This window comes from Heptranchias perlo, chromosome 6, assembly GCF_035084215.1.
Source record: "Heptranchias perlo isolate sHepPer1 chromosome 6, sHepPer1.hap1, whole genome shotgun sequence".
Lineage (NCBI taxonomy): Eukaryota > Metazoa > Chordata > Chondrichthyes > Hexanchiformes > Hexanchidae > Heptranchias > Heptranchias perlo.
Window position 1 is genome coordinate 102,781,424 of NC_090330.1, and position 25,445 is coordinate 102,806,868.

At 43.4% G+C, this 25,445-nt stretch overlaps 1 protein-coding gene across 5 annotated transcripts in view; it reads left to right on the plus strand.

Moving 5' to 3' along the window:
- The window catches only part of LOC137323113 (dachshund homolog 1-like), a 427,393-nt gene that overhangs the window by 190,357 nt on the left and 211,591 nt on the right, over positions 1-25,445 (plus strand). For 3 of the 5 annotated variants that reach the window (XM_067986549.1, XM_067986552.1, XM_067986550.1), the window contains exon 3: positions 15,038-15,202. In XM_067986549.1, coding sequence (XP_067842650.1) covers positions 15,038-15,202 — 165 coding nt within the window. The remainder of the gene's footprint in view (positions 1-15,037; positions 15,203-25,445) is intronic. The other 2 variants (XM_067986551.1, XM_067986553.1) reach the window with 1 other exon arrangement.

Consider the following 25,445-nt stretch of genomic DNA (forward strand, 5'->3'; position numbering starts at 1 on the left):
ATCCTGAAATTAGTTTTCCTGCCAGTACATGGACTGAAATCTAATACCCGGCTCTTCCTTGGCTGCCTACCTGCGCTTTGATGCCAGGTGGGTTGGGGTATGTGTGCGTGTGTCTGCGAGAGAGAAAAATGGCGGTGGGGGAGAAAATTTTCTTAAAAATCTGAGGAGATAAATTGGTTGTAAAACAAAATGCTACAACCAGCAGGGCGAGTAGGCTGCTCCTTTCCCAAGGGATCCAAAGGGTGGAGAAGTAGTTCTTTGTCCTTTAACAATAAAGTCAGGTATATGAATTGTTACTGTCTACATGATTTAACTTTTAATCCCCTGAAATGTGAACCTTTTAGCACTGTAATAGTTAGACATGCTATCTCTTACACTTGGAACAAAACTGATCTCCGTTCTTTATACTTTGCATTGAATTTATAATTTCCAGCAACAAGCCTATCATTTTGGCTTTTTTGAGGGTATGTCACTGTCTAAGGCTTTCCCAACTGGTTTTTCCCCCTTTGGTTTCTCCTACAGTTAAGAAGATGTGGGCACGATAAACTCCTAGGATATGAGTTAAGTCCCTCCTGTGTCAGGCCGTCAGGGGGCATATAAGAGTGTCCTGGTGATGTATCAATGTCCAGCTAACCCTTTGGTCTCTGATCAGCACCTTCCCCCCCGCCCCTCCCTCTCACACAGAATCATGGCTACCCAGAACTTAGCAGAATGGGAGTTCAAACTTGTATTCTACCGCTAAATGGTAAGGGGAAAGGGGCATGTTAATGTTTCAGTGTTTGGCATAACTGTGCCATTCTGCAGCCACAAGACACTTTGGCCTGGAATTTCTTTAAGTTTCACTACTGTTGCCCCTTTAAGAAAAGAACTGCGCTCACCGGTGGCCTCTAGTGGGAGTTACACACAAGTCTCCTGAATCTGCTCATTTGCATTCCCATTGGAACATAGGACTATAGGAACAGGAGTAGGCCATTCAGCCCCTCAAGTCTGTTCTGCCATTCAATTAGATCATGGCTGACCTGTCTCTTAACTCCACCTACCCGCCTTGGTTCCATAACCCTTAATATCCTTGCCTAACAAAAATCTATCAATCTCAGATTTGGAAGTTTCAATTGACCCCCAGCCTAAATATCTTTTTTGGGGGAGAGTTTTCCAGATTTCCACTACCCTTTGTGTGACGAAGTGTTTGCTGACACCACTCTTGAACGGCCTAACTCTAATTTTAAGGTTATGCACCCTTGTTCTGGACTCCCCCACCAGAGTAAATAGTTTCTCTTTATCTACTCTATCAAATCCTTTAATCATCTTAAACACCTCAATTATATCACTCCTTAATCTTCTATACTTGAGGGAGTACAAGCCTAGTCTATGCAACCTGTCCTCATAATTTAACCCTTTTAACCTCGGTATCATTCTGGTGAATCTGCGCTGCACTCCCTCCAAGGCCAATATGTTCTTCCTGAGGTGCGGTGCCCAGAAATGAACATAGTACTCCAGATATGGTCTAACCAGAGCTTTATACAACTGTAGCATAACTTCTACCCCATTGTATTCCATTGGTGCAGATGTTGGTGTAAAACCGGTGTAAAATGGGTCTAAGCAGCTGACCAACCCAGTGGGTGAATTTCCTCAGGGCGTCTCCCGTTCTGCCACAATAACTTTGCTCCTTTAAGAGATGGATTAAGTCTAGCATTGGAGGCCCATTAAACAAATGTGTTTGTCCTGGAGGTAGGCTGTTCAGTGTTTAGAAGCTTTCATGTACACCTAATTGCAGCTGACGTCAACGTTTCTCAAACTTTAAAAACAGAGGATTTATATTATGACGCCCATGTAATTGATACTCCTGCGCTGCAGTTAGTCGAAAACAAATACTGAGAGAATTTCTTGAGAGTACCACTTTGTTTGAAACAAGGATGTACGTTAGTAAAAATATTTTCGACATCATATTGCTTCTTTTCAAACCTCCTGCAGGAAGGTTTACCGTGATTGTCAGTCACTTATTTGCCATTGGGCAGACAGTGAGGTTTTGGGCTCAACTAAAAACTGAAGATGCTGGAAATCTGAGACAAAAACAGAAAATGCTGGAACAGCCAGTCTTGAGCGTGGGCCCTTCCTCAAAATGGGTTTGAGGTTTTGGAGTCAGGCCCGCACCTGAAATGCACCTGTTCTCTCCACAGATGCTGACTGACCTGTCGACTGTTACCAACGTTTTCTGGTTTTGTCTCTAAGGTTTGGTGATTGGTGAGTGCAGAAATCACTTTCTATATCCCTGATGTTGACCTGATCATGCTTTCAGCATAGGGTTGCCAAACCTCCAGGATTGCCCTGGAGTCTCCAGGAATTAAAGAGTAATCTCCAGGACAGTGCTGCGAGCAAGCCAAGGGAAAACTCATAGGGGCAATAAAAAAATTGTGTTTTTAAAAAAAAATTCTTTGTTTATTAGTTATAAAATTTTGGACATGGGGGAGAAAAGGCTGTTTGACTGACAATCAAGAATCATCCAAGAGTCCATTCGTTTTTCAACTGGAGCGGGGAGGCGGTGCTCCTTGAGGATGGACATGTCAGACACCCAATGGCAGGAGTGTGGGGGCAGAGCGGTTGGAGGCAGGAGGTCATGCGAAGATACCTCCAGGAATATGTCCAACCAGAGTTGGCAACCCTCTTTCAGCAAGTAAGGTTCCAGTACATGCTGAAGATATTACTTTTTAAAAAAAAAATCTTTCAAGAGCTACATTGGGAAAGCTGCTTTTCAAGTATTAATATCCTCATTGTGATGGATTCCTGGAACATCGGTGAAAACTATGGTTGCCAACTCTCCAGGATTGTCCTGGAGTCTCCAGAAATTAAAGATTACTCTCCTGGACACTGCTCCAAGCAACCCGAGAGAATTTAAAAAATAATTGTGTGTTTTTTATATTCTCTTTGAACACTTTTGTTTATTAGTAGTAATAATAATGGAGATGGGGAAAAAAAGGTTGTTTGACTGGGGCGGGGGATTGATGGCAGGAGGTTATGTGATGAAACCTCCAGGAATACATCCAACCAGTGTTGGCAACCCAAGTGGAAATGTGGGCTAGATGCCCATTAAGACTGAGTTTTGGCAGCTACGGCATATCACCTGTAAACAATAAAATCGATTTGCTGAAGCTTTGGTGCTGCACAAAATCAGTCTCCACCATAATCTATATTGACACACTGCAAACAAGGTAGGTTGTGGTTAATGGAGGGAGCACTCGCCAAGGCTTCTTCGACAGCACCTCCCAAACCCGCGACGTCTACCACCTAGAAGGACAAGGGCAGCAGGCACATGGGAACAACACCACCTGCACGTTCCCCTCCAAGTCACACACCATCCTGATTTGGAAATATATCACCGTTCCTTCATCGTCGCTGGGTCAAAATCCTGGAACTCCCTTCCTAACAGCACTGTGGGAGAACCGTCACCACACAGACTGCAGCGGTTCAAGGCGGCGGCTCACCGCCACCTTCTCAAGGGCAATTAGAGATTGGCAATAAATGCCAGCCTTGCCAGCGATGGCCACATCCCATGAACGAATGAAAAAAACAATAGCTGAAAAACATTTGCCTCAAAGCGAAACGCTTTTTACGCTGTGGAATATGTGCAATTGGATTTTTGCCTCGAGGCAAACGGTGTAAAATTTTGTTTCCAATCAAAACTAAAATTCAACCAGACATGGGGAAGGAGTGAACTTAAGAAATTAAAAAGAATAATGAAGTCTCTGAAGTAATACATGTTAAAAGTAAAATGAGAAATAAAATGGGATAAATATTAGGGAAAATAGAACTAAGAGGGGAGATAATAAAAGGAAACAGTAGTCGAAGAATCAAAAAGGGACGATGGAGAAAAGAAAGAATGGAAACATCAAATAAAAAACTCCCCGATGGCCTCAGGGATAAAGTCACCCTCCATTGTTGATCCACTAACCTACATAGATGAGAAACCCTGTCTCATGTAAATAAAACTTCCAGGACTCCCGCCCGACACCCAGTCAGGTTGTCTACCTGGCCGGCAGGCGGGAGTGGGAATTTGGCCGCAGGAGGCTGCAGCCAGGGACCCGTGGGGAGCAATCCTGCTCCCTCTGGCCCATGAGGAGTCCAAGGAGAAAGAATTTATTAATTCTTACTTTGGTCTCTTCTGGCCAGCGGGCCCCTCCCGCCGTGTTTCTGCTGCTGGGCAGCAGACGGACTCCCCCTACCTTGACGTTAATATTATGTTGTGGCGCCAATTACATCATCGGGCTGTGACTTTGGCACCTTAACTAGGCCTCTGCCTGCTTTTAGCAGGAGCCTCGTCCAGGGCCTGAATCACAGCCTTTCAACTGTTTTTAATTCTCTTTAAATCAACCTTTAAGAGACCACCAACTGCTGGTGAGACAGAATACTTGATAATTGGGTAATATAGTTACATGCGGGCTCATGTCAAGGGGCGTTGCCCAGTTTCAAGTAGCCTCAATTCCTGTCCGATCCAGTGGGCCTGCAGGCCAGGTTCATGGTATGAACATATTAAGCGCACACAGATATCACCCAGAAAACTAAGATTTCCACAGTTGCTTGGCCGGCCCTTGTGGGGAGTTCAACATTTTAGTTAGAAACCAATATTTTCTTCCAAAAGGAGAAATTCTAATTGTACTTTGTTCTTGACCTGTTTTTGCATTAAATCATCAAAGAATTTGCAGACACTGGTTAATTTAAACCCAACTGGTACCTCCTTTATTTACTTCACTCACACTGTTTTATAGATTTTGTACAGGTGCCAATGACGACTTCTTTTCAGACAGTGTTTCCTGTTGCACCGTGGAGCCTACTGTACTTTTAACTATATTTAACTCATTGTGGATGGCAGTGTCTGGGGGTAGGGGGGGAGGAAATAAATCACAGTAAGTCTGTTTCTCTTCCCCAAAGAATGGCTGAGATAAAATGGGGATGGTTCAGGTGCTCGTTGCATTGTGAGCACTGTTGAAGTTGGTGTCTGGTGCTGACATTACCGTTACAACTGATGATTTGGATGGTTATTTTCAGGACGTGTTCTAAACCATGAAGCTAATTGCTGTTGTTGGCATCCTACCTTAAACCCTCTGAATTACAGAACCTCAAGTCAGCAACAATGGCCCCGCTATTTACGGGGAGGTGGGGGGAGGGGTGCGCGTAGCGGCCGGGAAACGCAGAATTGCGGATAATGCCGAGATCCTGCCGAATTTAACGACAGGGCCTCATTTGAATTTTTTCTCTCTGCCTCTCGAGCAGGTTAATCGACCGCCCCTCCCCCCCAACCCGCCTCCATTAAAAACGGAAGTGGGCATGCTCAAGGTGTTGGGTTCTGGATTTTAAAAATTTAACATGCCCCCTGACCCTCTCCCGCCCATCGTGGGTGGGTTAGAATTCCCCCCAATACATTTCTGGTTTCAATTCTGCCAATAATATGCTTGCTCTGTTCCCTAGATGGAAAGGTGGGCCACTACCATTGCTATTCTGCAACTTAACAACAATCTGTATTTATATAGCACTTTTAACATAGTAAAACGTCCCAAGGCACATCATAGGAGCGTTATCAGACAAAATTTGACACCGAGCCACTTAAGGAGATATTAGGACAGAGGTAGGTTTTAAGGAGCATCTTAAAGGAGGAAAGAGAGGTAGAGAGGTGGAGAGGTTTAGGGAGGGAATTCCAGAACTTAGGGCCTAGGCAGCTGAAGGCACGGCCGCCAATGGTGGTGTAATTAAAATTGGGGACGCGCCAGAATTGGAGGAGCGCAGAGATGTCGGAGGGTTATAGGGCTGGAGGAGGTTACAGAGATAGGGAGGGCAGAGGTCACGGAGGGATTTGAAAACAAGGATGAGAATTTTAAAATCAAGGCATTGCTGGACCGGGAGCCAATGTAAGTTGGTGAGCACAGGGGTGATGGCTGGGCGGGACTTGGTGCAATTTAGGGTACGGGCAGCAGAGTTTTGGATGTGCTCAAGTGCAAGGTGGGAAAGAAAGAAAAGACATCCGGTGGCTTTCACATCCTCAGCTAATTACAACCAGTGGATGACGTGCCTCTTAACTAACTAGCTGGCTAAGAGGCACATGTGAGGATAGAGCCAGTGTTCAGCTCCCACTGAGGGTGTTGCATCCAGTCTCATCATGATGGCTCCTCCAGGTGGTTAGACTACAATCAGAGACTCAGAACAAGGGGGTATATCCTGAAAATTAGAGCTAGGCCGTTCAAGGGTGATGCCAGGAAGCACTTCTTCACACAAAGGGTAGTGGAAATCTGGAACTCTCTTCCCCCAAAAGCTGTTGAGGCTGGGGGTCAATTGAAAATTTCAAAATTGAGATTGTTGGATTTTTGTTCGGCAAGAGTATTAAGAGTTAGATGGTGCTCAGATACAGATCGGCCATGACCTAATTGAATTGCGGAACAGGCTCGAGGGGCTGAATGGCCTATTCCTGTTCCTATGTTCCTCTGTTCCAGATGTGAACACTCATTCATTCAATCCATCGTACCAATTGGTATATTGTGCCACCAGCTCACCAAAGCTCTAATTAATGAACAACCCCAACAGATCTGGAAGAGACTAAGAGGTACCATAATGTTGCTGAGATATCAATGGATTTTTTGATTGTAATGCCTCCCATTCTTTATTCTGCAGAAATGCAACGTACTAATGTCATTTCTTGATCGAAGTACAGAAATTACTTTCTGTGGGGAGAAAAGAATCAATGCCGTCCAATATGTCACTTCCAGTGTTTGTCACTATTGCAAACTCAGTTTGTAAAGGACCTGTGTGTGCTGCTGTTTTCTGCATTTATCTGTTTGAATGCAAACAAGCTTTTAAATGATGTGCCCCTTCGTTTCAGCTGGAGAATCAGCTTCACACCATCTGCCTATCAGATGTTTAGAAGTTAGGGCTGCGTATTAATGCCACATGTTCGTTTCTCCCCTCCCCTCCCCCTGCTGTAGCCGCTACATTCATATTGTTAATAGCAGCTCCTGAGCCTCGTCGATGAAATGTGTGCGATGGCTGAGCGATGAGATATTTATAAAACTGCCCGCGTCTCTGAATAAACAGGAGTCGGAATGCCAGACGTTATCCAATAAATAGTTTCTTAGAAGCTCTTTCTAGACTTCTGTGAGATATCAGTTGATAAAAGGAGTCATCTGTTTCTGCTTTCTAGCTCTTGGTCACTTTTCTCCTTGTTAAACTGTACAGCCTGACACGCATGAGAACATAGGCTTGTTCGTTAAAAGGTACAGTGGCCTTGAATTACTTTTTCTCCCCCATATGTACGTTCAGGAAATAAAGAAGTGTTTTGTTCACTGCTCATCTGATTTCAGGATTGTTCAATTTACAGCACAGGCATGTGATTATCACTAAGACTAGTTGTGCATTGGAACCAAGATGCTGTGGGAAGAAGCACAGTAAAGTTGATTTTCTTTAATGCAACATGCTTCTTGTACGACAATTTCACATGCTGATTCCATGTTCGGGCGCTCCCAGCGGAGCGGGAACGCAGATTAGGAAAACCATCCGTTAATCTCTGGACGATCAGGGGCTGTGGGTCCACACATCCTTCACCTGTGCTCCCTGCAAGTGCGGCTCCTCGCTGGGAGCAACCGATCGTGGAATCAGCCCTTCAATTCATCACCATTTAGCACTTCCAGTGGCAGACTGTTCTGCAGCATAAAATACTCCACACACGAAAAGAAAGGACAGACATTTAAAATCAAATTGTTTTGCCAGTTGCCTTCCTCAGTTCAAGTAGACAGTGTACAAAAAATTCACACTCCCAGCATTATAGCACAGAAACAGGCCATTCGGCCCAATTGGTCCATGCCGGTGTTTATGCTCCACACGAGCCTCCTCACCCCACCCCCCACACCCATATTCATCTAATTCCAATTCTCCCTCATGTGCTTATCTAGCCTCCTCTTTGATGAATCTATAACAAGTCACTGAAATCATACTGACAGCACCTGCAGTGAATGACCAATGCAAAACATTTTTCCACGGGTACGATATCATAATGGTAAAATGGTATCACAGAGCAGTTTTCATTAATTTTCTATGACCACATAAACTACACCCCTGATAGAATTTTTTTTTCCCCAATTCAAAATATACCAGTGTTCTAAATAGGACCTATCTTGGCCAGTTGTATGATATGATAAAGACCTAGGTTTGCCAACTCTGGTTGGACATATTCCTGGAGGTGTCATCACATGACTTCCTGCCTCCAAACCTCCCCGGACCCCCCGCTCTCCCACCATTGGTCACCCGACATGTCCATACTCAAGGCACACCGCCCTCCCACGCCAATCGGAAAGTGAATAGACTCTTCATCACTCGATTGGATGATTCTTGAATGTCAGTCAGCCTTTTTTCACACGTCTGATATTTTATGACTAATTTAATAAAAGTGTTCAAAGAAAATTAAAAAAACCCCACAATTTTCTGATGCCCCTATGATTTTTCTCCCGGGTGTTGCTTGCAGCAGTGTTCTAGAGATTAGTCTTAAATTCCTGGAGACTCCAGGGCAATCCTCGAGGGTTGGCAACCCTATAAAGACCTCCACCAGTTATGCTGACTCTAACCTTTTTGTGCTCTCTTCACTCAGTTGGCCTGCCCCGTTGAGATAGTTTTTGCTTTGCTGACCGTGAAGTGACCTCTACTTTTGTAACAGAAGGACTGTCCGCTTAACACACTGGGCTTTGCTCCTCAAACATGGCTTTTGGCACTTTGATCGTCAGCAACACAATCTGTGCATTGGAGATGGGGGGAGGGAAAGTGTGAGGCTCTGCAATGGGCTTTGAAAATCAAACTGTATATGTTATAACTTGAATATTAGAGATAACTTGAACATTAGAGACCTACTTTTGTGTTGAAAGCCATACCTGAAATTTGAATTTTTCAGGAAGGGTGTAGCAATCCATGATGGCCTAAGGGTACTGCTAAGAAAATGTTTAGAGACATTCATGCTCATTTTAACCCTGCATCAAGGAACTTCCCGATGCAGATGGTGGTGACTAATTTATCAGACACATTGTTGTAGTGGCATATCACAAAGCCCTTTGATTGTAGATATGTGAAATGGACTATCTAGGGTTGCCAACCCTCCAGGACTGTCCTGGAGCCTCCAGGAATTACAGATCAATCTTCTGGACAATGCTGTGAGCAACCCGGTAGAAAAATCACAGAGGCACTAAATAATTTTATGTGCATTTTTTCACGTTCATTTATTAGCTATAAAAATATTGGAGATGGGGGAAAAATGGCTGTTTGACTGGGTGAGGAAGTTGGAGGCGGGAGGTCATGTGATAAAACCTCCAGAAATATGTCAAACCAGAGTTGGAAATCCTAAGATTATCAGCTGAAGCAGTTAATGCTGTGGTAGCTTACAAGTGTATCCAGTGAAGCAGTCAGTGCTCTGCAGTTTACAAGTTTAGCTAGTGAGTCGTTAAGCTGTAGTCGCCAAGATGATCCCAAGCAATCTCAGCTGTATTAATTGATCTCAGCCAGGGTAGCAGTAAGAGAGCTACAATTAGGCCCCTAGTTTAGGGAATGTTAAATAGGCCAGATTTCCTGCTCCCGATCATTATCTGGTGATCCCTGCTGGAAGTGTGACCACAAGTAAGGACAAGATTGGGCTTGTTTTTAATCCCTGCAGTGCCCACCAACCCTTCCCGCCCCCGCCCCCCCACAGTCCCCCCAGTGCTGACTGGCATTCACTGTCAAGGCATACCATATGAAGAATGGCCATTTGGGTGAGGTACTAGAGAGTGACTGGGACCCATGAACCTTTATCCAGCAAGGAATGAATACCACTATGAGACTGGGGGGAATTTGAGGGGGAGAAAAGAGCATGTAAATTTATCTGATTAAAAGTGGGATTGAGAGTCACATTATAATATATATGGACAGAGATAATCTGAAGGGTACAGGAGCATTGTGGTTATATTACTGGACTAGTAATCCAGAGGCCTAGACTAATATGCTGGAGTCATGAGTTCAAATCCCGCCACGGCAGCTGGGGAATTTAAATTCAACTAATTAAATAAAAATCTGGAATAAAAAAAACTAGTATCAGTAATGGTGGCCATAAAACTACCGGATTGTCGTAAAAACCCATCTGGTTCACTAATGTCCTTGAGGGAAGGAAACCTACCATCCTTACCCAGTCTGGCCTATATGTGACTCCAGACCCACAGCAATGTGGTTGATTCTTAATTGCCCTCTGAAATGGCCCAGCAAGCCACTCAGTTGTTCAAGAAGGTGGCTCACCACTACCTTCTCAAGGGCAATTAGGGATGGGCAATAAATGCTGGCCCTGCCAGCGATGCCCACATCCCATGAATGAATAAAAAAAATGTTGTGTGCATGGAACATGGAAGTGTTAAGCCAACTTGCCTAGTAAGTATAATGTAGTAAGATGTAAATTTAGAAGGGCATTCTAGACCTTGCTTGATTTATCTTTGAGGATCAGGAAGAAACGTGGCAGAATCTTTCCTCAGAAGGTGAACTGGGTGGGGAAGCGTCCATGATCAGGTAGGTTGCATAATTTCTTTGGAAGGATCAGGCTTCAAGGACTAAATTGGAGTATTGTGTCCAATTCTGGGCACCGCATTTTAGGAAGGATCTGAAGGCCTTAGAGAGGGTGCAGAAAAGATTTACTGGAATGGTTCCAGGGTGAGGGACTTCAGTTATATGGAGAAGCTGGGATTGTTCTCCTTAAAGCAGAGAAGGTTGAAAGGAGATTTGATAGAAGTGTTCAAAATCATGATGGGTTTAGATAAAGTGAATAAAGAGAAACTATTCCCACTGGTGGAAGGGTCAAGAACCAGAGGACACAGATTTAAAGTGATTGGCAAAAGAACCAAAGGCGATGTGAGGAGAAACTTTTTTACGCAGCGAGTAGTTATGATCTGGAATGCGCTGCCTGAAAGGGTGGTGGAAGCAGATTCAAGCGTGGCTTTCAAAAAGGAATTGGATAAATACTTGAAGGGAAAAAATTTGGAGGGCTATGGGGAAAGAGCGGGGGAATGGAACTAACTGGATTGCTCTTACAAAGAGCTGGCATGGGCTCGATGGGTCGAATGGCCTCCTTCTGTGCTGTAACCATTCTGTGATTCTATGATTCTATGATTCTAAATGCCCCTGACATGGCATTCTTATTGTTAGCTCCAAGTGGGATAATGGAACTCCACATGTCACTGATTTCAAGGGATGTTATTCATTGGTTCATCTCACCACGAGTGATATCAGTGCCCAAATGAGATCCATTAATGATCAGATTATCATCAACGATAGGTTGCTTAATAAAAATCAACTGTATATTTGTGCATTTCTCAGAGTGTTTGTAAAGCGCTGAACAGTCAGCGTGGTTTGCTATGAGGCCATTCTTCTAACTTCTAAGTCAAAATATAAGACAGCATGGAACACTAAAATGGCATCATCTGCCAAGTTGTCTCAGAGTTTTCAGAACAGCTGCATTCAGCTCACACGTTGCAAGGAGTTACTGCATCAGCTGCCCGACGCATGCGCCAACTTTCTTGACAACAGGAGATTTGCATCGGTCATCCATAACCAACCTGATGTAAATCTCCAACTTCACAAGCTGGACAAAGCAAATTATAAGGCCAGGCAGTGAGGGCTTTCAATTGCAAAGTACAGATGGAGCAACAAACACCACATGGCTTATACTTGGATACTTTCTTCAGTTCAGTTACCAATTCACAACAAACATACAAGTAGGGCTTCAATGATGAAAGAGGTGTCGGGTATGGTTGCCAACCCTCCAGGATTGCCCTGGAGCCTCCAGGAATAGAAGATTAATTTTCTGGGCACTACTGCGAGCAACCCGGGAGAAAAATTGATGTTTTTTTCAATTTCTTTGAACACTTCCATTTATTAGTTATAAAAATATTGGAGATGGGGGAAAAGGCTGTTTTACTGGGCAGGGTGTTTGGAGGCTGATGTTCATGTGATGAGACTTCAGGAATACATCCCATCAGAGTTGGTAACGCTAGTGTCTGGTGCATACAAATATATTGATTGGTTTGGACAAGTTGTGACAAGTTTCCAAAGCTTTTCCCCCTCCCCTTTCTCCTCTTTATTCTTGCAGGGAGTGATTCATGCCAAGATACAGCGTGACAGGCAGTGGAAGGCCGCCAATGGTCTACTTCATTTGTGATCTTAGAAGTTGAGTGTCGTCTGATTACCTGACCGTGAAGGGGCATTACTCTGATTCTGTTCTTATCGGATATTCACGTACATGTAATTTCCACCGTAGAATCATAGAAAGGTTACAGCACAGAAGGAGGCCATTTGGCCCATCGAGTCCGCGCCAGCTCTATGCAAGAGTCCAGCTAGTCCCACTCCCCCGCCCTATCCCCGTAGCCCTGCAAATTTTTTCCTTTCATGTACTTATCCAATTCCCTTTTGAAGGCCATGATTGAATCTGCCTCCACCACCCCCTCGGGCAGTGCTTTCCAGATCCTAACCACTCGCTGTGTAAAAATTTTTTTCCTCATGTCACGTTTGGTTCTTTTGCCAATCACCTTAAATCTATGTCTTCTGGTTCTTGACCCTTCCGCCAATGGGAACAGTTTCTCTCTATCTACTTCATGATTTTGAATACCTCTGTCAAGTCTCCTCGCAACCTTTTCTGTCCAAGGAGAACAACCCCAGCTTCTCCAGTCTATCCACGTAACTAAAGTCCCTCTTCCCTGGAATCATTCTAGTAAATCTCTTCCGAGCCCTCTCTAAGATCTTCACATTTTTCCTAAACTGCGGTGCCCAGAACTGGACACAATACTTCAGTTATGGCCGAACCAATGTTTTATAAAGGTTCATCATGACTTCCATACTTTTGTACTCTATGCCTCTATTTATGAAACCCAGGATCCGGTATGCTTTTTTAATTGCTTTCTCAACCTGCCTTGCCACCTTCAATGATTTGTGCACATATACCCCCAGATCTCTCTGTTCCTGTACCCCTTTTAGAGTTGTGCCCTCTAGTTTATATTGCCTCTCCTCATTCTTCCTACTCAAATGTATCACTTCACATTTTTCAGCGTTAAATTTCATCTGCCATGTGTCTGCCCATGCTACCAGCCTGTCTATATCCTCTGGAAGTCTATCACTATCCTTCTCACTGTTCACTACCCTTCCAAGTTTTGTGTCATCTGTAAATTTTGAAATTGTGCCCTGTACACCCAAGTCCAAGTCATTAATATATATCAAGAAAAGCAGTGGCCCCAGCACCGACCCCTAGGGAACACCACTGTACACCTCCCTCCAGTCCGAAAAACAACCGTTCACCACTACTCTCTGTTTCCTGTCACTTAACCAATTCTTTTTCCATGTTGCTACTGCCCCTTTATTCCATGGGCCGCAATCTTGATGACAAGCCTACCATGCAGCACTTTATCAAACGCCTTTTGAAAGCCCATATAGACCACATCAACTGCATTGCCCTCAACTACCCTCTCTATACCTCATCAAAAAACTCTATCAAGTTAGTTAAACACGATGTGCCTTTAACAAATCCGTTAACCAGGATTCACTGCATAGTCATGAGGAGCGGCAAGCCTGCCAGATTTCTCCCCTCCCGAGACCAGGGACGCCAAGACTATTTGTAGCGCTTGTATTATTGTCTCGGCTAGGATTGGCACAGGTCGAAGATCGGACCTGGAGATTTCCTGTCCTGCTTTGCTCAGCACAACACCAGATGGTCGATTCCCTCACAGAGTCACTGCGGTTGTGAGTTTTCAGGGGTGAAAATCTCACTGTGTTTTGATGCACACTCTTTGGCGCAAATCGCAAAATTTTTAATGGACGGAAAACTGTGGCCGGCGAGAGCGGAGTGGAATTTTCAACCTTGAGATTTTATTGGACCTCAATCCCAGTCATAAATGAAGAGGAAAAACTAGCCAAACACCATCAATGTGGTATATCTAAGGCCTTTGCAACTGAAGGAATACTCACAATTGGCATTTACTGGCAGTGGTGGGAGCAGACTGTGAGTAAGGTCAGGAAGATGAAGAAGGAAGACTACGGATACAAGGTGGTAAACCTACCCCCAAAATTTCCCTCACTGCTGTACTCATTAATATGTTTTTGAATTTGAGATTTTCTTTCTAAATTCTTTGTTATCCTGCAGTGGGGTGGGAGGGGGTGGGGGTGGGGAGTTAATTTCCATAAGGGTTCTCCTGCTCGTCCGGGCCAACTTTGGCAGTCGAGCACTGTTTACATTGCTTTTCCGATGTTTCTGGGGCTCCTCTGCTGAAGTTCTGGTGAGTGGTCAGGGTAACTCAGTGCAGAAATGCACCCCTGCGGTTTTTTTTCGAATATAAATCTGTCCAAATTTGTTATGGAAGAAAGCAGTAACCAGATTAACATTTAAGTGACCTCACCGATGATACGGACAACAACAACAACAACAACAACAACAACAACGCACATTTATATAGCGCCTTAAATGTCCCAAGGCAGTTCACAGGAGCGTTACCAGACAAAATTTGACACCAAACCACATAAGGAGATATTAGGACAGGTGACCACAAGCTTGGTCAAAGAGGTAGGTTTTAAGGAGCACCTCAAAGGAGTAGAGAAAGGTAGAGAGGCGGAGAGGTTTTGGAAGGGAATTCCAGAGCCTACGGCCGAGGCAGCTGAAGGCACGGCCACCAATGCTGGAGCGAAGAAAATCAGGGCTGCGCAAGAGGCAAGAATTGGAGGAGCGCAGAGATCTCTGAGGGTTGTAGGGCTGGAGGAGGTTACAGAGATGAGGAGGGCGAGGCCATGGAGAGATTCGAAAACAGAATTTTGAAATCGAGGCGTTGGCAGACCGGGAGCCAATGTAGGTCAGTGAGCACGGGGTGACGGGTGAACGGAACTTGGTGCGAGTTGGGATTCGGGCAGCAGTTTTGGATGAGCTGAATTTTATGGAGTTTGTAAAACACCATCATAGGGTAATTGAAGAAGTGCTTGCTTATCTCACCGTGTATCTCTTCTTGTCTTGTTTCCTCTTTCCCAGGTCTCACAGCTGCAGCAGCAGCCGCCGCAGCAGCAGCTACTAACGCCGCCATAGCAGAGGCCATGAAGGCGAAAAAGATCAAACTAGAAGCCATGAACAGCTTCCATGGTAACAGTAACCAGCACGGCACAGAGTCTGAAAATGGTGACATGAACTCCAGTATTGGTGAGTCCCCTCAAAAATTAAGCTACGAATTAGGAGTCCCACACACGCTAATATCAGAAAAGAAATATAATCAGTAACAAAAAAAAAATGATCAATCTCATTACTGCAAGTACTGTGACATGTCAATTTAGCACAGGCTTTGCTGAACAATACTAGAGTTGCCACTTGTCCCATTTGAATGGACTGGTATATTGGACACAAAGGCCCAGAATTTCCTGGAAGGTTTCAGAGTAACTATGGCATGCTGTTTTTTTTCCCATGGAAATTAGTGAGTGACTGATTTACACAGAGACTTCACTATACACGAGTTCCCTCCATCATTTGCACTGCTCCCGAGTTTGGCCGGCTGAAACCCCACTTACCTTATCAACATAACTCTGCTCCCATGCAAAAGAGCAGAGAACCTGAGTTTCCTGCATTTACACCCGTTCTGAAGGGGTGTAAGTTGATGTCCAAAATTTCAAGTGCACCAGGACTTGAAGTCACTATTTTTGATGATTTATAGTCATTTTTCATTTAGCGATTTTTAAAAAAAAATATTATTTCTACTTACACATACCTGCACTGAATTTTCTATATTTTTGAATGTTTTTTTATGGCATCAGCATCTGTTACATTAAAAAGAGAAATGCTTGCACAATTCCATTTTCTTAAACACGCTGTGCTTAATGTGCATAAATGATGGTTTGATGGGCATCAAACTTTAACTTTCATAACAACAGTCAGATAAAGAGGGAAGGTGGCGTATGTTCTGATCTTTCCTCTGGCCCCGATTGTTTACATTGATTTCAGCTTTACATACACCGGCTTTTACATTCTGGCAAATGCTGATGCGACTCTCAGGAAATTTGGGTGTAAGCTTCCGTCAGCAAGATCGGTGTAGAAACCAGCGAAATTTTCGCGTAATTGCGTTCCAGGAAATTCCAGGTCGACAAGTGTGTGCATTTTTTTTTAAAAGTACATTTCTGTTTTGAATGATGTGGAATCATTAATAAATGTAAGGCTACTAAGATTTTTCAATTAGTTTTAATTTTCGACATCAGCAATGCAAAGTTCACTACTCAAACAGCGATTCCATCCCCTTCCCTCCTCCCCTATCCTATCCTATCCCACTCCGTGTCAGGCTTTGGACTTAAAACAGTATGGTTTTGAAGATTATAGGCCCTGTGTTCTTATAAACAGTTTGTTGTTGGGATAGATGGGGAAAACCAATATAAATAATTCTGATAGCTTTAATGCCCAATATCAACAATTGGTATTGATAGTACATTACAAGAAAATTCAATAGTTCTGGTAATAGCATTGCCACAAAATAAGCTCACAACAGTATCTATTTTAATGACTTGACAATCGAGGGAGCTAGGGAAGAGTTCTCTTTACAATTTTCTCTACAAATTGCTTTCCGTCTCCCCTCCCTCTTGTGAAGATGCTGACATGTTGCTGATGTACATTTGCAGGTTCCTTCTGGTACCTTGCCCAAGTGACCATTATCAAGTGTGATTCTTCATGGTGGGTATCAGTAGGATATTTGATCATGCAGGGCATCACAGCTGAGCCCAATTCAATCTACATATGTGTATTTCCAGTAGAAATAGCTGCATAGCCATCAGAAGTGGAAACCATGACTGATTTTTCCCTTCCGTACCCAGGCACTAAGGGTAGTCCTGGTCCCCTTATTATATTGAACAGCTAGCTCAGCATAGATCAGTGATCGGACCTGGGACCTATCTGGTCTGAATGGTTCAGCTACTCATTGGATAAAGTTGTTGAGCCATTGGGACAGTTGACTCGGGTTGGGTGGGAGAGAAAGAACAGAATTTTTAAGATCTGGTTGACCGACCTATTGAGAGTGGAGTTGGGGTAGAATCCTATGTTGATTTTTGGCAAGATCTAGTACAATACAACATCTGAAAGAGGCTACAACTCAACTCCTTTGACCTCAAAAAACACCTCCTTTTATAATTCCATGGCTGGCATGGTGGCATAGATTTAATTAAATCACAGTAAAAGAGGAGGTAGTTAAGATATTGGATGGGTTAAAAATTGATAAAGAGGAGGTACTAGAAAGGCTGGCTGTACTTTAAGTAGATAAGTCACCCGGTCTGGATGGGATGCATCCTAGGTTGCTGAGGGAAGTACGGGTGGAAATTTCAGAGGCGCTGGCCATAATCTTCCAAACATCCTTAGACACGGGAGTGATGCCAGAGGACTGGAGAATTGCAAATGTTACATCCTTGTTTAAAAAAATAGAGTGCAAGGATAAACCTGGCAACTACAGGCCAGTCAGTTTAACCTCGGTGGTGGGGAAGTTTTTAGAAACGATAATCTGGGACAAGATTAATAGTCACTTGGACAAGTATGGATTAATAAAGGAAAGCCAATATGGATCTGTTAAAGGCAAATTGTGTTTAACTAACTTGATTGAGCTTTTTGATGAGGTAACAGAGAGGGTTGATGAGGACAATGCGGTTGATGTGGTGTATATGGACTTACAAAAGGCATTTGGTAAAGTGCCACATAATCGGCTTGTCAGCAAAATTGAAGCCCATGGAATAAAAGGGGCATTGGCAGCATGGATACAGAATTGGCTAAGTGACAGGAAACAGAGAGTTGTGGTGAACGGTTGTTTTTTGGACTGGAGGGAGGTGTACAGTAGTGTTCCCCAGGGGTCAGTACTAGGACCTCTGCTTTTCTTGATATATATTAATGACTTGGACTTGGGTGTACAGGGCACAATTTCAAAATTTGCAGATGACACAAAACTTGTAAGTGTAGTGAATAGTGAGGAGGATAATGATAGACTTCAAGAGGATATAGACAGGCTGGTGGCATGGGTGGACACATGGCAGATGAAATTTAATGTAGAGAAGTGCAAAGTGATGCATTATGGCAGGAAGAATGAGGAGAGGCACTATAAACTAAATGGTACAATTCTAAAGTGGGTGCAGGAACAGAGGTACCTGGGGGTTTATGTGCACAAATCTTTGAAGGTGGCAGGACTGGTTGAGAAAGCGGTTAAAAATGCATACGGGATCCTGGGCTTTATAAATAGAGGCATAGAGTACAAAAGCAAGGAAGTTATATTGGACCTTTATAAAAACTGGTTCGGCACACTGGAGTATTGTGTCCAATTCTGGGCACTGCACATTAGGAAGGATGTGAAGGCCTTAGAGAGGGTGCAGAAAAGATCAACTAGAATGATTCCAGGGATGAGGGACTTCAGTTACGTGGATAGACTGGAGAAGCTGGGGTTGTTCTCCTTAGAACAGAGAAGGTTGAAAGGAGATTTGATAGAAGTGTTCAAAATTATGAAGGGTTTAGATAAAGTAAATAAAGAGAAACTGTTCCCACGAGCGGAAGGGTTGAGAACCAGAGGACACAGATTTAAGGTAATTGGCAAAAGAACCAAAGGAGACATGAGGAAAAACTTTTTTAAGCAGCGAATAGTTGTGACGGGGAATGCGCTGCCTGAAAGGGTGGTGGAAGCAGATTCGGTATTGGCTTTCAAAAAGGAATTGGATAAATACTTGAAGGGAAAAAATTTGCAGGGCTACGGGGAAAGAGTGGAGAATGGGACGGACTGGATTGCTCTTACGAAGAGCCTGCACGGCCTTGAAGGGCCGAATGGCCTCCTTCTGTGCTGTAACGATTCTATGATTCTAATGTGCTGCTTAGATGACACCAGGAAATTACCACCATTTATTTTGGCAAGAATGTTGCACTGACAGTGTCGCTCATGTAATCTTATAAGTGTACAGCTGGTTGTATTGTCAAGGAAGTCACTCTGTCACCGGCAGTGTTAACCAGTGGGTCATGCCGGAAATGGTTTCATGTTGCTAACAAATACACTGACATGATCATATTGTTGTCACATTGTCGATTTAAGGAGATATTTACTGCTTCAGTGCTCCTGGCACACGCCGAGAGTACATATCAGGAAACGGTGAGTCCCCGGCCCACTATTTTCTGGACAGAAAATCATGGGTTGGGGTGGTGAACGTTTTACCCATGTGCCCCCTTGGCACGGTCTAGGAGCACTGAAGTGTGAAATCTCCCCTTCAGTTCCAAAGCAGCAATGATTGTGACCTCTCAAAGTCTGAATTTCAATTCTTTTGAACTGGGCAAGCATTCGGATATTTGAAAAGCTTGCAGTTGGTGTATTTCAGATTCAGACTGACTTGTCCCTTTTTATTTATATATATATATATATATATATATATAAAATCATAGAATGGTTACAGCACAGGAGGACACCATTCGGCCCATCGAGTCTGTGCCAGCTCTATGCAAGAGCAATCCAGCTAGTCCCACTCCCCCGCCCTATCTCTGTAGCCCTGCAAATTTTTTCCTCTCGAGTACTTATCCAGTTCCCTTTTGAAAGTCACGATTGAATCTGCCTCCACCACTCCCTCGGGCAGTGCATTCCAGATCTTAACCACTCGCTGTGTAAAAAAGTTTTTCCTCATGTCACCTTTGGTTCTTTCGCCAATCACCTTAAATCTACGTCCTCTGGTTCTTGACCCTTCCGTCAATGGGAACAATTTCTCTCCATCTATTCTGTCTGGACTCTTCATGATTTTAAATACCTCTATCAAATCTCCTCTCAACCGTCTCTACTCCAAGGAGAACGACTCCAGCTTCTCCAGTCTATCCATGTAACTGAAGCCCCTCATCCCTGGAATCATTCTAGTAAATCTTTTCTGTACCCTCTCTAAGGTCTTCACATCTTTCCTAAAGTGCGGTGCCCAAAAATAAGTATACAGAGTAAAGGAAGCATACACTTACCTTACTCTACTTATTTATATAAATAAAAAAAGTAGAGACGGCAATCCTGCCCTACAGAGCCATTTAGCAATTTGTCCCCTTACGCACACACTCACTATTTTGCTTGTTGCATCCAAAATTTGCCTCCATTATAAAGGGAATCAGTGGTTGAGAACGATTGCTAAAGTAAGTGTATGCTTCCTTTTCTCTGTATACTTATTTTTATCATTGAAGGTTTATTCCTTGACACCTTTTCTTGAGAGGGGCTTTTAGGATTAAGACTTTGGGTTCATTTAGAGTTGAGCCTCAGAAACCTATAATTTTGTTTGCAGTAGAATTAATCTGAGTCCCAAATATTAAAACTGCAGTACAGTGCACAAGTCACAATGGTGGCGGTTCTTACCCATACTCCTTAACTTGGGCGATAGTGCTCTATAAGGTTACCTACAATAAGGATCATAGGAGATTGGTCAACATGAAGGTTGGAAGCATGACACAGGTGGAGCACTTATGAAATGGATTGAAACTTCACTGAAGCAGAGGAAGTGAAGGGGGGTGTATGTGGAGCCAGATCGGTATGGAAAGAGGTAACTAGTGAATGCCTCAGGGATCAGTGCTGGAGACGCTGCTGTTTACAGTGCGCAGAAATAATTGGGAAATGGGGACAAAAACAAAACTCTCCAAGTTTGAAGATGATACCAAACAGAGAGGGAGTGCAAACAACAGGGAGCAGGTTGATCAAATGCTGAAGGACCTGGAGAGATTGAGGAGCTGGGCTGTTGAATTATATCAAATTAACATACATTACTTTCAGCCCAGCCAGTCTGTGTTGGTGTTTATCTTCCACATGAACAGTAATCCCATGTGCCCGCCCTGTTCCGGTATCCCTTTATCCCCCTTTCCTCTAACCACCTATCGAACCTTTTTGACATGGTCTCTGTTTCAATCACTAGTGCATTCCACAGCCTCACAACCATCTGTGCAAAATAGGTTTCTCCTTACATTTAACCTTCTATTTATGTCCTCCCATTCTAGATCCCCTCAAACATTGGAAGCAGTGTGGATAGCTTTCAAAGGAAAGGCAAATTGGGCAGGGTTTATAACAGGCAGCCGATCTGATATCGTCAGTTTTACATCCAGCCGAAGCTGAAAGTTACCCCCAGTGTAGAAGATTATGGGTTAATTAATTGAGTTGTTTAAGATGATTAAAGGATTTGATAGGGTAGATAGAGAGAAACTATTTCCTCTGATGGGGGAATATAGAAAAAGGGGGCATGACCCCAAAATTAGAGCGAGGCCGTTCAGGACTGATATCAGAATGCATTTCTTCACATAAAGGGTAGTGGAAATCTGGAACTCTCTCTTCCCCAAAAAAGCTGTTGAGGCTGGGGGTCAATTGAAAATTTCAAAACCGAGATTGATAGATTTTTGTTGGGGTATTAAGGGTTATGGAGCCAGGGCAGGTAGAAGGAGTTGAAATACAACTCAGCCATGATCTAATCGAATGGCAGAACAGAGTCGAGGGGCAGAATGTCCTACTCCTTCTCTTCTGTTCCTATGTTAATGTGTTCCTATGTCTGTTTCTATCGCTTCATAATTTTAACCACCTCTATCAAATCACCCTGTAAGCTCCTCTGTTCTCATGAAAATGACCCCAATTTATCAAGGCTATCTTAATATTTGTATTTTCTCATACCAGAAGAGGGAGTTGGGTGTGCTGGTGGATAGATTGTTGAAGCCATCAGCACAGTTTGCAGCAGCAATAGAGAGGTCAATTGGGATCTTGGGCTGTACAACAAGATGAATAGAGCACCAATCTCAAGAACTAATTCCAAAGCTAGTACAGAGCACAGGTTCAGCCCCACCTGGAATACTAAGTACAAATTTGGTCACCATATTATAGGAAAGATATCCAGACATTGGCAAGGGTGCAGCGAAGAAAAGCTAAGTTGATAGCTAGGATTAGGCACTTGAGATACGAGCAGAGACTACTTTCAGCTGGAAATGTTTGCACTGGAGAAGAAAAGGTTCAAAAGCGATCTGACTGAAGTATTTAAGATCTTAAAGGATATAGTGGAGATAAATATTTAACATAGTCACAGATTCTCCAACAGAATCAATGTTAGAAGTGGGAAGGCAAAAAGACAGTTTAGATTTAATTACTTTATGTAGAGGGAGGTGAGTGTGTGGGATGGCTGACAAGAGATACAGTGGGGCTGATTGTATCAGCAACTTCAAGAGAGAGTTGAATAAGTACCCAATGAAAATATTGGTGGAGGGATATGACGGACGTTGTGGGATATATTTCCTAGATACTGGAATTTGTCTGATGTTCCCATGTTCCCATCATGGATACATGAATTGGTGAATCACCGCCAGAAGGCTGCTTACCCCATTCCTCACCAGACTACTGGAAAAACACATCTAACCCATTAGGGTCTCTTCACTAATCTGCCAGGGTTTAAGTAGACCTTAGCCACCATGAGGCTATCTGCTGATTACAGAGGATATTAGGGATCAGGTGGTTGCTTATCCACCGCAAAGTCATCATTGTGTAAACTAGCAGGAACACATATTCTCCCCACACAACTACCTGCCATCCAGCCCACAAGATCCTGGCAGCCTAACAGACAAGTCCAAGTGGTTCTTATCAATACCATCGCATTGACAGGCCGTGACATAAACACTCCTTTCATGGCCACAACCAGTTTCATACCAGCCAATAGGGTGGTTAGTCCTACACGGGAGGTGGAGTTTATGGGCTCCCACAACCCATATGATGTCAACCCAGAGTTCAGAGTCAGAGCTTTAGTTTCCACTCACTGGAAGTATCTGCAGCAGGGTTCAAACCTTGCACCTTCTGACTCAGAGGCAGGAATGCTACCACTAAGCCATGGGTATGGAGAAAGAGCATGGGAATGGGACTGAGTCGATAACTCCTTCGGAAAGCCAGCTCAGGAATGGTGGGCTGAATGCCCTCTCTGTGCTGTAAAATTCTATGATCCTGTAAATTCAATAATGACAAAAACAGTCATTTTACAGGTCATTTTCTAATTTTCCTAATGGGGAACTCTCATCCATCAAAAGCTCGTATCAAAAATTTGGTGTGCGCTGCGCACGATTTTTCAAACATTGTCTCAAATGGTCAGAAAATCATGTGCGGAGTGCGCCAAAATATCCGACATGCTCTCGGTGAGCCAGTATCCCTGCTGGGAGCGCAAAGTCTGATATACACCCCTTTTCTACGTGTTTTTCAGAAGAAAAGACTGCTCTTCTCCCAAAAGGAGGACAGAGCTGTATGGGCCATATGCCACCTCACCTAACCCCTGCTGCCCAAAGTGAGGAAAGCCTGGGCCATTCTCCACTGCGCAAAAGTCCTGCTGCTGGCAGAGTTTGATCACCTAGATTATGAATTTTTCCATAATTGCTTTAATGCTGTTTCATGGTTGTCCAGCTGGACGTGTAATTTGAGACACAGGTAGGGTTGAAGTTGCACTGTGTGATATCAATAAATGCATTGGTATGAAATTCCTCCATCTGCTATTTCAACTAAACTTTTAACCTGTTTAAAGCAAATCGGTTAATGGCTTCATTAAAGTAGCAAACAAATGCATTTCACAAGAGCACATTGAAGTGTTTGTCACTAATATCGGCCAACCAACGTGTGCAGATGTGGAGGTGGGAGCAGGGTTATGCCAGTGAAATTAATTTTAACTCCCACAGAGATGGAAAGCTTTCCTTCCATATGGGGCTCAACCTAGCAGCTAAACCATGAAGCAAAAGTCAACGGACTGAATCAAAAGAAAAATACAGCGGATGCTGGAAATCCGAAATGAAAACAGAAAACGCTGGAGAAGCTCAGCAAGTCAGGCAGCATCTGTGGAGAGAGAAACAGAGTTAATGTTTCGAGTCGATTACCCTTCAGTTCTGACGAAGTGTCATCGACCTGAAACGTTAACTCTGTTTCTCTCTCCACAGATGCTGCCTGAGTTGCCGAGTGTTTACAGCATTTTCTGTTTTTATATTAGTCAACTGACTGAAGCAGACAGGTTTCAAGTGACAGGCAAGGCCCATGAGAAAGAGCCTTTGATGCTTGTAAAGCTAGTCTTACTGGACTAACATATCATACAGATAGATGTTTCTGGATTATCTTTTTATAAGTGTTGTAGCCAAAACATACTCTAAAATAGTATCTTATTTCATAGGAACATAGGAGCAGGAGTAGGCCATTCATCCCCTCGAGTCTGTTCTGCCATTCAATTAGATTATGGTTGATCTGTATCTTAACTCCATCTATCCGCCTTAGTTCCATATCATTTAATACCCTTGCCTAACAAAAATCTATCAATTTAATTTTGAAATTTTCAAATGGCCCCCCCAGCCTCAACAGCATTTTGGGGGAAGAGAGAGTTCCAGATTTCCACTACCCTTTGTGTGAAGAAATGCTTTCTGACATCACCCCTGAATAGCCTAGCTCTAATTTTAAGGTTATGCCCCCTTGTTCTGGACTCTCCTATCAGAGGAAATAGTTTCTCTCTATCTAACCTATCAAATCCTTTAATCATCTTAAACACCTCAGTTATACACCACATAATATTCTATGTTCAAAGGAGTACAAGCCTAGTCTGTGCAACCTGTCCTCATAATTTAACCCATTTAGCCCCGGTATCATTCTGGTGAATTTGCACTGCACCTCCTCCATGGCCAATATATCCTTCCTGACGTGTGTACACAGAATTGAACGCAGTACTCCAGTTTCTTTTAGGTGGCACAGTTTATTAATTTATAAAGCAATTTGAGTATTAATGAGCATTAAAACCCCTTTCTAAAATGACTTATAAGCCATTCTTTGTTCAATCATTGTGTTAATTTCTGACTTTCGGTCATAACTTTGCATTGCTCTGCCATAATGAGTACAATGATTCTGTTCTGCCGCTCACTGCTAGGATTAATGCAGCAACATGGGTTCAAGATAACCAGGAGATTGTAACAAATGTACACCTAACAGGACTTCTAAGCTCCTGTTATGCTGTCAGATGAAACTCTCTGTGAGGCTCCCGTGTTCTTTGCTCTGACAATGTATACTACTTTTACATTTGAACAGGGTGGGGAAGGAGGGGGGCTGATAAAGAACAGTAGCTGAAATCTGACAAATTGCATTTCTGTGGCACATTACTAGGCATTAAGTGATGTCAGGTGAGACAAATGGCATAGTTATAGTGTTTGGTAAGCCCCAGATAGTAGGGTGTCAGAAAAATGTCATTGCTTAAACCCCTAGTGGTTCCAGACCATCCAAGCAACATTGCTGTATTGCATCACCAGGCGTCAAATAACCCCACACTCAACATCCAGTTAGATTCATCCCACCCACTGTTTGCAAAAGTCACTTTGTTCATTTCTTGTACTCGTATAAAAAGAGCTCTCTTCTACATTCAAAACAGTTTGTCGCTTTTGATCTTACACTTATGGTAACCAATAA